Source organism: Antedon bifida, chromosome 3 (assembly GCF_963402885.1).
Source record: "Antedon bifida chromosome 3, ecAntBifi1.1, whole genome shotgun sequence".
Lineage (NCBI taxonomy): Eukaryota > Metazoa > Echinodermata > Crinoidea > Comatulida > Antedonidae > Antedon > Antedon bifida.
Window position 1 is genome coordinate 13,472,740 of NC_136228.1, and position 14,891 is coordinate 13,487,630.

The window sequence follows — 14,891 nt, forward strand, 5'->3', positions numbered from 1 at the left end:
TGCAGACAGTAGTCTGTAAGACCTGTTAAATAAATAATGTTTTCGTTTTGGCTCTCAACTAATATCATTGCCAAGACATTCCTTCCTCTATGGTAAATATTTGTTTGCGAATGGTGTGTATAGATGAAGTGAGTACATTTGTTGGCGGCTAGGAAATTATAATTTGTGTTTACTGGAATGTTAGGGTATGTGAGTCACTCGTACTATAGTTTAGTTTAGACTTTGTTTATTTGCGTTACACAAAACTTATTTCTTAAATTTGTAATGAAGACAGAACAATAATTAAGGGTGTTACGTCAAAAATTCGAGCGGCGTTTTGTAAGAAATATTTCTTGTTACCATCAAAATAATATTAAGTTGAGTTAGATAATTATTTATTGAGGGCGCACTGTACGATTACGTCAGATGCGTGAGAGACGACGAAGTTTGGTGCAGATTTTTGTACACGTTTTTGTAAATAGTAATCTTTTTTTCCTTAACACAATATGGCAAGAGGAAAAAACTCAGTTCCAGATAGGTAAGTTAACCTTATATCATGTTAAACAGTTAGATGACTGATATTGTTTATGGTAGACTCTAGGCCCTAGCTAGCTAGGCCTATCATCTACCTTAAATTAAAGTGTGCGGAGCAAGCAAACTGGCGTTATGTCGGCTCATAGTTGCGAACATGTGACTGTCCAGTTTTGAAGGAAGTGATCAACAGGCCTAAAGTAATCTAAATGTCGATTATTTCATTATACTATTGAAATATATCTAGATTTATATATCTCTAATGCTATCAGTATTATATCTCCAAACAAGAGATCTATTTTTATGTATGTAATTTTGTAATTTGTCTTTTTTTAGGCTATTATTTATCATTTTTTTTCCCAATTTGAAATTGCGCAACTTCAATCAAGCAAGTATTTCCTTGCACTACTATGAGTGAATACTAAGCTTTCCCTATTATGCCTAGGCCTACTACATTTCATGTTATTATAAATATTATTTTGTGTTCAACAAATTGCGCAGCGCAATTTCATTCAATTTGCCCAAGCATTTTTTTGCGCAATTTCAAATTGTTACCTGATACATTTACATTTAATGTAAATAAATGAAACGAATGAAGATACAAAAAAAAAATGGTAACAGATTCATTAACGTAATTATATGTTTATTTGTTTTACTGATTACCTGATACATTTAATGTTAAATGTAAATAAATGAAACGAATGAAGATACAGAAAAAAAAAATGGTAACAGATTCATTAACGTAATTATATGTATGTTTGCTTTACCTGATACATTTACATTTAATAAATGAAACGATTGTAGATACAGAAACAACTACGACTCGGCTATAGTTGGACTTATAACAACTATTATTCTCTGTACCTTTCTGAGATTATTTGATTTACCGATTATGGCAACAATTTCCTTGAACTAAACATAAATAAAACGAAAGAAATAAGAATTGATTTTCGAAAACAAAATTGGTCTTACAGTATACATTAATTAAAGGAAAGGAAGTAGAGATTGTTAACAATTATAAGTATCTGGGAGTAGTGTTTGAATAAAGCTTAAATGGGTGGACATGTTGATCATATAGTTAAGAAGTTAAATACAAGGCTGTACTGCTTGAGGAAACATTTAAAAATGTATGTGATCAGTATGTGATAGATCTTATTAAATGTACTACTGTCATCTTTGTTAAATATGTACTACTGTGTTATCGTTAGATAAATTATATTTTTTTATTTGTAACTGAAAAAAAACCTAATTTCTTTATACTTTCTGTATCTATAAATCCGTAAAAATATTCAATATCCACCTTAGGGAATCCACCTAATATCCATATTAGGGAAGGATACATAAATATTATATAGAAATAAAGAGCCATAATATACTGTATTAACTTGAAAACTGAAATTAGGTGCAGGGCGTAGGTGTTTTTCCTTTGTTGCCGAAACATAATGCACTAAACAAAAGAACAAAAGCAGCAGTATTTTAACACATTAACACACTCAATTAATAAATGGGACACCCCTATTTTCCCATCTTTTTATAATGGTATAGTCCATACAAGTCGAGGTGGCCGAAAACGGCACCTGATCCCGACGAGGAATTATTTTATTTTTAATATTAATTTTTTGTAACATTTTGTTGCAGGTGGCTCAACTACAAACCAATGAATGCTTGTATTTTGGGAACAAGGTTTTTGCCTTTAAAAGTTCCTTTAAGAGAGGTAATTCCCCTTTGACATTTGTTTTGCTGATTTCTAGCGTGCTATGGGAGTGTCATTTCCGGCCAACTAGAGGTGCCATTTATCATGAATTTTACGTGCGAGAGCACCATTTCCAGCCATCTAGGGGTGCCACTGAACTAAAATGAATTTGCTTCACCACAGGCCCCATCATGGGCTGTGGTGGCTGAAATACTTTGTTTTTTCCAAACTCACTCCCCTCCCCCACACAAAAATGGTGTAGTCTTGTCACGCATTTCATGCAGTATATTGTTAGTACTGAATAATGAAGAAATAACTTTAAATAATAATTAAATAAAGCTTGTTTATATTATGTGATCATCCCCCATGATGCTGTGAGTATGTTTTATAGAATACTTGTACACTAATATATATATTAATGCTTTTTTTTTAATCAGGGAATTTCATGCAATGTAAATAAGGATGAGAGGTAACTGCTTGTATCTTCTATTATTTTATAGATTATATGTCAGAAATTATTATTTTTTTAATAAATAAATAATTAATGCCTTAAACGCAAACACAGTTCTGAACACATGTCACATAAATGTGTTCATAAAATTAGTTAGTAAAAGTACAGTATCAATTCAATAATAACAATGTCACTAATGCAAGGCTATAATAATAATGTATATAAGTAAGTAAGTAAATTTATTGTCATTTGTAAATATATAAAAAACATTTACTTTGAAATGAATTGAACGGTTTTGGCTAACAACAAATAAATAGAACTTAAACTACATGAACTGGTTTCGAGGTTTGGTAAAAAAATAAACCCGCCGGACACCATCACGGTATTTCTAAGTTTGGGGAAGTACATACTTATATAAAGTACTATTTGTAAAATAGGACAGTGTCGACAAATGCTGTTGAAAGAATGGATTTATAATGAAATTAATTTTATTTCAGATTTACACCAGATGATTTTTTATATAATTTAGAGGACAAGAAATTGACCCTTGGTTTGATTATTGACCTCACTAATACAACTAGGTATTACGATTCAAAAGTAAGTATATTGTCGGAAAAACTAACTTCAATCACAAAGTTCAAATACAATTTGTCAAAGTCACAATATATGTAAATATTATGTATCTTTTCTGGTGGGTAAGCTTTAATGTGAAGGTGAACTTATTTGCTCACCATCCACACATCTCTCTATATATATGATGTTTATTATAACTTAATTATCTTAATAATTATGTGTGGAAATCAATAAAAACAAACATGTTTTTTATTATAGGTATTTGAAGATCAAGGAATAAAATATAAGAAGATTTTTACCAAAGGTCATCAAGTTCCCAGTAATGACGTTATTGAAGAGTGAGTAATGTAAATAAATTGATGAAATCATAAACGGTTGTCATTTCCCTTTTGTTATCTCAAGCATAGAGATACATTTTTATATACAACCATATTTATTTGACTGAATGCCGCTGGGAGTTTTATTGTACAGGAGGATTTTAAGTGATAGTTTATTCGAGGGAGGCTTTTTTTTGGGTGGAGGAGTTTATTTTTTTGGGTGTAATACGTCAAATATATCAAACATTGTTACCTCTAGATTTTCAAATGTTGTCAAGAATTTTGAAGGGAGTAACACAGACAATGGTAAGTATAACTAAAAAGTTAGCTCGCATCGGTAAATTGATGCATTTGATCCTCAATATCAACAGTTATAAAAATTAAAAGTTGTAATCTGAACATTTTATATGTGCTACAGATTGACTACCGTATCAAAAGTACAGAATTGAAAATATTATTATTCTGTGTATTGTCATGAGGTGTTTTTATTTCAACAGATAATGTAATAGGTGTTCATTGTACACATGGAGTCAACCGTACAGGCTATCTCATATGCAGGTAAGTGTTGTTCTCTTTAGTGAGTAGTCGAGCGGTTATACTCATTAGCTTGTGTTTGTGGCCGAGTTTCTTCTTGTGGTAGCATAATTAAGCCTTCTCAGATAAAGACTATAAATTGTTGGTCCAATCAAATTTGCTCATGTTTGAAATGAGTGTACTGGTTCACACAGAACATCAAACAATATGAAATATGGGTGATTGAATGGTGGTGAAAAAACACAGAATTTGATGCAGGGGTGTGAATCTGGATCCATATGGGTGAAGATACGACACGATATTATAAATTTTGGGTAGTATATGACCCAGTGTCACTAATGAATACAATTCAAATACAGTGTGATTAAAACAGTTGTTAGTAATAGTATTTAGTATTAACATTACTTAAATATAATAATATATATAATTTTCAAGAGGAAGTTTTTAAAACCCATTCATGATTCAGATCATTTTTCAAACGTTTCTAATTATTGATTTTGTTTCAATTTACAGGTATATGATGGAAAATCATTCAAGTACTGCCAAAAAAGCTATTGAAGGTAAAGTATTGAGCAGATACATTGTTGTGTTGTTGTGTATTAATATGAGAATTTCTTATAATGTTACTCTACAATAGGCTTAGAAATTTTGTTTTTTTTTGTTACCCAAACGATCCAATTGCTGGATACCACCCCTGTTAGATTACTAAAATACATCCCCCACCTTGTTGATTACTAAGTTCTAGAAAAAATGTCATGATGACCCCATTGGAAGTAATTTACACATCACATGGGCTTTCCTGCATCTCTTTTTGTTGTCTTTTAAATTGTAATTGTATATAGGTATCATAAAATGTGTATGTTTTTAATGAGATACAAATAAATCAAATAAAATGTTGCCCAAGTCTGACTGAACCAAAATTTGATCAAATTGCACGTGGGTATTTTTTTTTTCTATTTTGCTAATTGAGTATTAAGTAAAATGTAAACTGATTTTCTATAGCGCCCTCTATTTAAACAAGATTTTTGCCCAGTATGTAGTGTTTTTTTTTATAGCAAAACAACATCATTATTTATGTCTGTCGGTCTGTCAATCCTGTTTTTCCGTTGTGCTTGGGCAATTTTATAATGTGTAATATAAAATCCTGGTACAGGTTATACAGTTTATTGTGTATTGTTTTTGCAGGATTTGAGAAGGCCAGGGGCCATGGGATTGAAAGGGAAGCTTATATCGAGGACCTTCAACAATTCAATTGGTAAGTCTTCAAACAGTTTTTTTATACTGTAATTTGAAATGTGATTATTTTGATACCAGGCAGACATTGGCTAATTTAATAAAACAGGCCCGTAGCCAGCATAAGGCAGACGAGGTGAAAATGTTTTTTCTCTTCAATTTTCACCACCCACCTCAATTCTCCAGCACAGATCGTCATATTTTATATTAATAAATATTTAAAGCATATTTGCCTCATCTGTTTTTAACCTCTCGCTATGGCCTTGTAAAAATCTTGTTTTAAATATTTTATATGTACTTTTAAAATGTGTTTAATTAATAGTAAACAAACAACTGAAGCGTCGTCAGATTTGATTCCTTCCAATGTAACAAAGAAACGTAGGATGTCGTCGCCAATTGAAGATAGAACTAACCCTTGTGAAGATCGTTTTTATCCCAGCTCTGGGTCAATGCATTTTAGAGAACACAATTGTCATTCAAACAATTATTATTACTCGCAAAATGATGGTTATCAGAATGATCAAAGTCAGGATAGTTTTTCAAGAAATCATTATAACCATCGTCAAGATAAATATCACTGTCGAGATGACCATCGTCATGATGACCATCGTCATGATGACTATCATCATCGGGAAGACCATCATCATCGAGATTACCATCATCATCGAGATGACCTCCATCATCGAGATGACCACCATCTTCGAGATGACCATCGTCTTCGAGATGACCATCGTCGTCCAGATGACTATCATCATGATAATGGTCGTCAAGTTGACTATCAATATCGTCAAGCTCACTATCATCCAGCTCATTATCATCCATATGACTATCATCAAAAACATGCTAGGTATTATAGAGACGGTAACAGTCGCTATTCACTAAATTATGATCACAACAGCCATTCATATACACAAAACCGGAAATATCAGGATCAGAGGGAGTATGAAGATTTCGCTCCATTGTTCAGATATCATAATTTACGCAAAGAAGATGACAAAATGGGACGTGATAGTTGGAAAAGAGAAATTGATTTCAAATAGGATTAGCATGTACAATCAAGTGAACTTTATGAATGATGTAGCATTACATGAATTGCATACTGAACCAGGCGATATAAAACGACGAGTACATTTATAAGATAAAACTGTATTTTTAATTTTTGCACAAAAATAAAATTATTTGAAAAAGAGGCCAGTATAGGCTTTTGACGTTTCATTTTAAAGCTCTGTTTACACTATCAAATTGTATGTGACAAAAAATGTGATGTGCCCATATACGGACACAATGATGTCATATTACTACCATATTTTTGGCATATCGCACTTATTTTGTCAAACTAGTTTAATAGTGTAGATAGAGCTTTGAAACTAGTAAAAGGATGCTTGAATTATGGGGAAAAAATTTTAGTTGTGAGCTCAAAGCTAAGGGATTGATATCTGGTGCTATGTGAACTTACGTATTTTAACGGTTTTTAAAGTTTAATACTGATTTTACTGATTTATTTTCGATATTTAACAAAGCGTTTTGCGAGAACATTTTGATTTCTAGTACATTTAATATAGCGCCCTCAACAACAGACGCGTGTGACTTTTGCAGAGCAAGCCAATTCTTTTTTTAAAACATTAATTTGATAAACTAAAGAACGACGTTTGATTGTAGTTCGTTTTAACGACGATTAAGTGTGCCTAGCTGATCTTACTTGCTGATTTATTTTCGATATTTAACAAACATTTTACGAGAACATTTTGATTTCTAGTACATTTAATATAGCGCCCTCAACAACAGACGCGAGTGACTTTTTGCAGCACAATTTAAAACATTGATTTGATAAAATGAAGAATGACGTTTGATTGTATTTGTTTAAATCTGTTTACTTTGCATTCGCCTACTGAAAATTAACATCATTTACGATACACACGATTCCTGCGTCATCGAACGTCAATAAAATAAACGAAACGTTAACAATACATCTGTATTATATACGAACATGGAATGACCTGTATTCCGAGAGTATTATAACGCGTTTATGACGTGTTAAACGAACTTTGCAGAATGCACATCCAATGTGATATGCAGTATGGTGTTTATGTAGTACCGTACAAGAAACGTAAGAAAAGCCCATATTTTGGGTAAGAGTTGGTTCACATGACGCGCAAGAGAACACTTCCACACGCTAGTTGCACTTGCTTCAGTAATGATTCTCGTTTAAACATGAAAGTGTAAACGCAAAAGACTAAAATTGACAACGCAGGACTAGAAAGAGTGTTATCAATTATAGTATTTTTGAATAAATTATTTTAGAAGAGAATATCTCAGAATTAATTCGAATATTCCATTAGTATTTTAATTTTGCTTTGTATATGAACTTCAATAAAATATTTATATTGTTATAAAATCTGTAAGTATCTTATTTAAAAATAATAGCAATAGTATGTATTACCTACGTGACAGTCGCAGTATGGTATTATGTTTCGTTATCGTGTTTATTGCATTTTGTTGCGGTTTATGTCTGTTAATCAATCGTGTCGGGCCGTCGTGGCTATAACCAAAGCTAAGATATACTGCTCCGCAGTTGGCTGAACAAACTCATTTGTCATCTGTAAGTAAACGTTGCCAGCGCAAAGTGGTTTCCTAGCCGTTGAATTATCGTCGGTTTAAAAGCGCTGTCGCAGCATTCGTTTTGAGTATTCACGCATTCTGAATGATCGGACATATAATATTTCCCTCAAAAGTTACCCACGGTCGCGCAAGAAAAAGTAGAACGGTTCCTATTTACGAGGTACATGTCCTCACAATTAACCCGTCGTACTTTTAATTACATTTTTGACCGTAACCGTTTTTTTTATCACGTTAATCAAATTCCAATGGTAGATATTGGAACCGGGTTTTTCAACAATTGAATCAAGCACCTTTAATTTAATTAATTTCATTCGTTTAGTCATGTTTTATATTATATGTTGATGTGGTTCTTCTTGATACTTACCGATTCGTATAGTAGGCCCAGTTTAGCATTGTTTTACACAGGAAGTAATGTAATACCTCCGTGCGTTTTGTAATTAGTGAATTAAGTTGTGATAGTAATTATATCGACAGTTTTAGCCTACAAATACCCGCTGCCGGTAGTCGTTATTTCCGAGTTATAGATAGATTCTAACACACTCATTAAAAGAAATACAATGATTAATCTTAGTGCATAATAGGGACAGTTGTTACACCTTTTGTAGTATACTGTATACCTACTTGTGATTTCTATAACATTTATATAATTAATATTATTGTATGACAGGTCTTCATTATAGATATTCATTCCAAACCTATGACTCAATGGCAAGTAATGTTGTTAAATTGGGTCTGTAGTGTTAGGACATTTCTACACGCAACAATATAAGCGACAGACCATTAACTTATAATATGATTTAATTAATATTGTCTAACGCCAGACATTTCTGGATAAAGTAAAATCGTTTAGTACCCAAAATAGAAGTTTTTATAGCTACAAATAAAACAAATAATTTCCTTTATTTGTGCCGTCTTTATCTATATTATTATGTCGCATTGTTTCGACAAAGCTGTGTATTTGTTTGATAATTACGTCTATACCCCAAGTGCTAGCCAGTGATCCCGTTCAAAAGACATCAATAGCCGTCTATCCTTCCACGGGTCTAACAGGCGTCCAAGAAACAAAAGCTTGTCTACACCGTCTGCTGAACATTTTGGCACAAATGCCTACACAGTCTTCTCTATTTATGTCTTTATTGTAATTTCTTTGCAATCATCTGTGTCGTTTACTGAACACCTGTCCTTTGGAGATTTCAGAAAAGTGGAATCTTTATACCCCATTAAAATACAACAAGTTTAACTCAAAATAATGAGACGGACATCCATATATATTTTTGTGGAGTTACCCGTGTAATGATGTAGTGCTATACGGGCTTATAGAGGCTGGGGATAACATTTCAACTCGTAAAATACACGTCAGTAACCCATAGCCTAGTCTGGGTTCAGACCGAGTTTTATCTTAATATTAAACAAATAAATATTTGCACATATGGCGTTTCATACGTATACTACTTGAGCTTGAGAAATAAATTTAAAAAAAGACAATGAATTCAGACGTTTATAATGTTGTTCCAAGATTAATGTCAATTGTATTGTGGCCTCTTATACTTACAAAATAATGATTCGATATTCATTTTTAAAAACTTCTTCTTTATATAGGAACTTAGAAAATGGTGTAAATACCACTGGATTACATCCATTTACACAGCCTATTAGGGTGCCATTTGACAAGACCCGAAAATCAATTAGCCATTCAGATATATCGACACCGTGTAGCACTGTGCCAAATGTCAAATATTCTGTGCGATAAGAGAAGAATCCTAGACAAGACAAAATACCAAATCAAATAAATACAATGCAACATATTTGGAACGGAGTATATCTTTCGCAACCCTGTCACATTGATAGATGTATGCTTAAAGCCTAAGAGGTAATAACTAGATCAAATCGGTCACAAATCGCAATAAAATAACTACAAAATAAACATGAAACGTTACAAGAGAATGACAAGTCTTCGATTGGTGATATTTAGAAAGAAGGTTAGCGTGATCTCATAAGCAATTGTCTCCGTAGTTATCACGCGACCGTTTTTATGATATACGGTACTGATGTTAACTTTTATTGGGTATCTTCATGCCAGGTTCATTGCCTAGTCTTTGACGTTGATGATGAAGATGAAAATGGGTGGGAGGTTGAAGTTATAATTTTGACATTGATGGAAGGGGAAGTTTGGTGGGTGGTGATGGTAACATGTGGAGTTGTGACGAAATACATCAAAACGATACCTATTTTGTGTTGTACAATTAATCTGTTATGAATCTTCAACTATAGTTTAACTTTATAAAGAAATCATCGCCGTCAACAAAATATTACAATTTGAATGTTCAAGTGATGAAAAACGGAATACTGAAAAGCTTTATTTGTCCATTATCATATTATAAACAACCATAGACATTCTTCTTAAAGACTGGCAAATATTAGTACGATAAAAAACAGATATATATAAAATATTAAAAAAATTAAAATATAGAATACATTTTACAATTTGAATGTTTAAGTGATAAAATACTAAATACTGAAAAGCTTTATTTGTCCATTATCACAATAAAATAACAATAGAAAGATCTTAAAGACTGGCAAATATTAGTACGATAAAAAACATATATATAAAATATAAACAAAAAATTAAAATATAGAATACACACAATGCACAAAAACTTAAGTTTAAAAATCGGTTACAATTTGGAAGTTAAAAGTTAAAATACAATAAAATGCATAAAACGCTTAAAAAGTTTGAAAAGTTTCATTTACATATTCTCAATTACAATACAGTATTTTATCGATGTTGATGTGAATTAATATGGATGGCATTTGCAACAAAGGTAAGCTATATCTTATAAATACACATTTATTTATAGTAAAAAAAAATATTTAAATCTGGTTGATAATTTAGTCCTATTGTGGAAATTGTGTAGGCATCAAAGGCGGAAAGTAATTCGCGATATGCGGTGTATTTTACGCGGTCCGATGACGCGGTAGTTTACTGAGAAGTTCTTAATTTGTACAGTAGTTTTCTTCGCAGTAATAATAATAATCATCACCACCACAATAATAACTATTTTATTTCTTTCTATTTTTGGAACAAATAAAATAATTATTCCTAAGTAGAGCTTATTAACTTTTGTTCTAACCACGCAGTATTTAATTTGTATCAAGTGTGGTTTTAGCAAAGTGAGGCGTGTCTCGGAGCGAGATGTTTCTTCCGTCATTTCATTTCAAAATCTATCGAACATATCCGGTAGGGCGTGAGATACTTGCTCCCAATTCCACTCAAATAGCGTCAAATTTCCCTCTTTTCTTCCCTTCATTTTACCGTTTAAAGGATGTTCCATGTATCGGAAAGTTGTTGAGATGAAAAAATATGTTTGATAATGTACGGTTATTACAATTTTCTTTTATAGAAAACCCGGTTTTTCCCGAGAATAATGATGTAGGCCTAAGCCTAATGATTCTTCATCTTAATGATTAATAAATTGTTACAACTTAAATAATTCCTATATACAACAATTCAACTTATAGTCACCACTTTTTGCTAGACAATTTATTCACTGAAAATGAAACATTAGGAGAGATTTTTGACTTGTTTTTCTTTTTTTTGACAAATATTTAATGAAAGCATAGGTTACTACTTAGATCTACAATATTATTATCACCAGTACCTCTCTCAACACACAGCTAATCGATTATTAGAAAACAAGATACAGACGTCTCTATTGTGAGGATGTAGGCCTATTTGTAATCTGTAAGTTATTGTTCTTTTTTTTTATTTCTTCATTTTTTATTTGGTCTTAACTTTAACTTTGGGTTTTGTTTTTGTGGTTATACATAGTGCAGTGTAAGTATTATGTATTTATATACAGATTTAATTTATTAGTTTACATTTTGTTTTGATGTTATGTATTAGTATTTAAAACTTTGTGACTTTTGTTATTTGTAATTTCTTTAAAATTGATGCACCATTAACTGATAAATGTGTGCCACCGACATAAAGGTGATTCCTATAAATAAATAAGATTGCCTCCTATTCTACACGTAGTCACTAGTTGATAAGGTGTGAAAACAAAAGCAACTATGATGTAATGTACATCTCTAGTCTGATTGGCTGTTATCAAAAGTATTGTTAACTAATTGTTAATTAATACAGCAATTGGTAAATTAAAACATGCTGAAGCAATTACAATATACGTGTATATATTTTCTTGGAGCCCCCAAAGATACTTCAATCAATTCTAATTATTAAACATAATATTCACTTCTTCATTGTTTGTGATAGTCAACAAAAATGGTTTTAATTTGACATTGGGTGAGATCATTGATGAGAAATTAATAAAGAAGAATAAATAGATTAAATGGTTTTGGTAAGTTACTGTTTGCCTAATCAATTGATAGCCTAGCGATTATATTGATCCTAAGCTACATATCAGCGAATGCGTGTAATCTGCTAGTCGGTGAATAATCCTGGTGTTTGTCTGAGCCTATTCAGTAAGGTGCCAGTACTCCCCTATAGTCTCGTATTCCTTTCACAAATCTGACGCCACTCTAAATTCCACTGACACTGCCTTTTCATCAGAAAGGACTTGCTGCATTGTTTCTTCTAAATAAAGTTAAAATTGACTCATCCCTTGGTAGATTTTGGCACTTTGATGAAAGCTGGTAAACATGACTTTAATTGGCTAGATCAATTGGATCGTTTTCACTGGTGATTAGGATAAATAATTAAGGTCACATCATCTTATGATTGCACCAATTATTGAAGGATTGTCCCATATACTGGTGTAAATGACCAAAACTACGGAGACGTCATGTGTTAATAACTGTTAGAACTTAAGGATGTGATGTCCCCCTGAATATATTTTTTGAATATGCCATTTTAATGTTACATAATAGTTATCCACTTTGACCAAAAATAGGATCGAGAAAAAAGTATTTACCTAAAAAACTGTAATTCAAAGCAAAAAATGGTCAAATTGGCTGGGTTTTGGTTGTATTTAACCATTTATTTTGTCATTTTATTGGGGAAAACTTTAATTGTTTCCGGATATTTTTTCTACGGAAGTGATTAACTTTAATAAAACTACAATATAATCTATTCAAAGTCTGATTTAATTAATCTTTATTTTAAAAGTTTTTGAAGACAATACATCTTTAATTATTATTAAGTATAAGAGTATGCTGTACCTACTAGAAATTAGTATCTTGCCAATTTCGAAACTTTCGTTTGGAAAGCTATATTGACGTATCCCGTCATGCTTATATAATCGATATACAGATATTTTTGCTTTTATGTTTAAAAAATGCACCTCAGACGATGGTTTTATGAAATCGGATAGGGGCCTATCCCTAAAGTAACATTAAATGTAAACCTATTTAAATATAATGCTTGTAATGGTTACAAAAATAATAGTATTTAGGCCTACACATTTCGAACGATTAAAATTCAGCTAAGGGTAGAAAACGGTTATTAAATAATTCGATATTAACTTGTCGATTTTTTTTTTCGTCGAGTGAACTAAAAAAAATGTGGAGGATGTAAGTACTTCACAGTTACTAAAAAATCGACAACCATTTTATACGGATGGAGTCTGTCCAACGAGAGTGACAGACTACCGGAGAAAAACTACGGTAGACGTAAAGTCCAACGGATGTCGAGTCATCTCGATTTAAAGTTACACACAATTAACAAAGACTGAGACCTATCACAGTAACGTTGAGATTTAATTGAGAAATATTATTATTTTTAAAAAGTACACTAATTGTTTGATCTAACACGTATGGAAAAATTGAAACATGGTTTTGTCTTGATCTAACCGGTACCCATTTTATACACTTGGATGAAGAGAGACAAATGTAAGTAAATGGTCTTGCCTAAGGATACAAGCAATGCGGCGAGAGTTCGATTCGAACCACGATCTCACGAACATTAGGGACATTCAACGTCCAAACACTGCGCCACACGCCCTAATGATGAACCGTTTTTAGTAAGTCCGTTTTAGGCCTACATCATGGATACAAGTTGTCATTACTTCTATTAAAAATGATAGTGACCGATGATGCGAATGGTATCGTTATGTTGTTTTGTTCCGACTCAGTATAGTACTGTACTATGCAAGATGCACGGTACAATAGTTTTGTAATAACGTTGAGTCACATTTTATGCAATGTAGACAAATGTTTTAGTGTTAGTTTTCTTTTCCATTGTTTTTTTTTTATAGTTTTTAAGTAATGTTGTTGTACACATTTTGTAATTTATATGGACGCACCATCTACGCATGTGTCCACTGTTATAAAAGTGTCGATCCAAATAAATATTATTATTTACCAGCATGAAGGTCGTTCCCGTCCCGTGTCACTGTATAAAAAAGTGTTTTCAAGAGAGGATCCCGAAGATCCAGTATACGAATTGTACTTGCACTTCGCTACAACAATACACGATCGATTTGTCTGTGTGTATCTCATTTTTGGGCGTAGATAACAGACGTGCCTAAAAATATCTGGCGCTATATTTTCAATCATCCGTGGAATGTGCTACTCGATTTTGACACATTCGTCTAAATTCACAGTCTTCATCGAATTATCTATCAATGATACTGAATTAATACAAATGTATTAGGCCGATTTATAAAAGCAAACACACGGCTCGGTAACTTCTCGTCTCAACGAATCTTTCGCAATACATGGTTGTTGGTCAATTAACCACATATTTTTATGTTTATCAAATTCTGATTGTGTTCACCGCTTTTGGTTTGTGAACGAATAAAATAAATAAACAAATATGAATATATTTATTTATTCAGTTAATTTGTTTGCTTTTATTTCAAACTAAATTCAACCCAGTGCAGAGAATAGCAATGCGATAGGCGTATTTGATAAACTCGAAAGAACGTTGTAATAATGTACTGTAATAAGGATAAAATAATAGGTTTCTAATCGGCTAGGAATGGTATGATAGACGGATTTGTTA

At 32.1% G+C, this 14,891-nt stretch overlaps 1 protein-coding gene across 1 annotated transcript; it reads left to right on the forward strand.

Annotated features, from left to right (window-relative positions):
- Positions 1–403: 403 nt before the first annotated feature.
- LOC144837802 (uncharacterized) lies at positions 404–6,434 on the forward strand. Its single transcript, XM_078693058.1, has 10 exons — positions 404–517; positions 2,149–2,224; positions 2,641–2,672; positions 3,152–3,251; positions 3,486–3,565; positions 3,804–3,850; positions 4,042–4,102; positions 4,592–4,638; positions 5,264–5,333; positions 5,634–6,434. The coding sequence occupies exons 1-10, from the start codon at positions 486–488 to the stop codon at positions 6,349–6,351; spliced, it is 1,263 nt and encodes a 420-aa protein (XP_078549184.1). The 5' UTR covers positions 404–485; the 3' UTR covers positions 6,352–6,434.
- The last annotated feature ends 8,457 nt before the right edge of the window (positions 6,435–14,891 follow it).